General features: G+C 48.7%; 1 protein-coding gene across 1 annotated transcript in view; it reads left to right on the top strand.

The window, feature by feature from the left end:
* The window catches only part of CCND2 (cyclin D2), a 31,116-nt gene that overhangs the window by 4,927 nt on the left and 25,013 nt on the right, over window positions 1–1,176 (top strand). Inside the window, exon 3 of the mRNA XM_077759171.1 lies at window positions 115–248. Coding sequence (XP_077615297.1) covers window positions 115–248 — 134 coding nt within the window. The remainder of the gene's footprint in view (window positions 1–114; window positions 249–1,176) is intronic.

Genomic DNA, 1,176 nt, shown 5'->3' with positions numbered 1-1,176 from the left:
ATCCAGCCCCATCCTCCTGAGCATCATTAGAACTGGTCCGGACCCCAGCCCCCACTCCCTGACACCAGGTCAGCCTTTGGGTTTTATACTCTTCCTCCCTCCCTCCCTCATCAGGAGTGGGAGCTGGTGGTGCTGGGGAAGTTGAAGTGGAACCTGGCAGCTGTCACTCCTCATGACTTCATCGAGCACATCCTTCGCAAGCTGCCCCAGCCCAGCGAGAAGTTGTCTCTGATCCGCAAGCATGCGCNGGGGGAGGGGCATGGGGGAGGGGGACATAGGCTGAAGAGTCCTTTACGGGGTGGTCTCAGGGTGGTCAGGGGGAGACCGACTGGGGAACTAACTGGCATGGGCTTAGGGTTTCAGGAAGGGGTGGTCCAAAGTAATCTGGAGTACAAGGTTTTCATGCCCAGGCTGTGTGTTCTTTATTATCTGAGCTGGTATATTCTTTTTCTCTACTAAACCCATAAATGGTTTATGAGGACAGGTGTGGTAAGCAAAAAAAAAAAAAAATAATGCCTGTTAAAATATTCTTTATGATGTCTAAAGTGCTCTTTGAAGATTATATATACTGCTCTCTGGTTGTGTTTAAATCTTTAATCTTTTGAGGAAAAGGATGCTTGGAGATAAGGCCAAGAGGAAATTTGGGGGGTTGGGGCAAATATAGGTTAAAGGAACACTGTCAAGATAAATACGCTGCCTGCCCTGATAAGCAGTAAGGGAGGACGAAGGAGTTCTCTTTACTGTAGGGCACGGTAGCCATTCCCGCTGCTGGTTAGGGGAGTGAACCTGGCTGGCTCTCAGCAAGGACTCACCTTCTGAGCACTGAGTTCTGATGCCCTCCCTTTAGGGAGTGCTGCTGTTTTGAAATTGGTTGCAGCCTTTACCAGCAAGTGCAAGTGGCTTTTTCATATTAAAAGCTTTCTGCCCCCCAGGTTGATCGCACAATTGATACATAGTTCATATTGGCCCGTTTGCTTTGTATTTCCCTAATAAACTAGAGGCAGTGGTTCATTGACACTGTCTCATTAAACTGAACCTTGGCCAGTTTCTCCCATTGTTTTTCCTTGGTAGTGGCCATGGGAGAGACCCTGGAACCTTAATCATCCAGGGGAGAGACATCATAGGTAAAGAACTGTCTGGGCAGATTTTTTGTTTTGGGGGCAGGGTGGGTGCGGG

Source organism: Crocuta crocuta, unplaced genomic scaffold (genome assembly GCF_008692635.1).
Source record: "Crocuta crocuta isolate KB4526 unplaced genomic scaffold, BGI_CrCroc_1.0 scaffold72, whole genome shotgun sequence".
Classification (NCBI taxonomy): Eukaryota; Metazoa; Chordata; class Mammalia; order Carnivora; family Hyaenidae; genus Crocuta; species Crocuta crocuta.
Note: the sequence above shows the minus strand (reverse complement) of the source record. Positions and strands in the feature narration are given on the sequence as shown.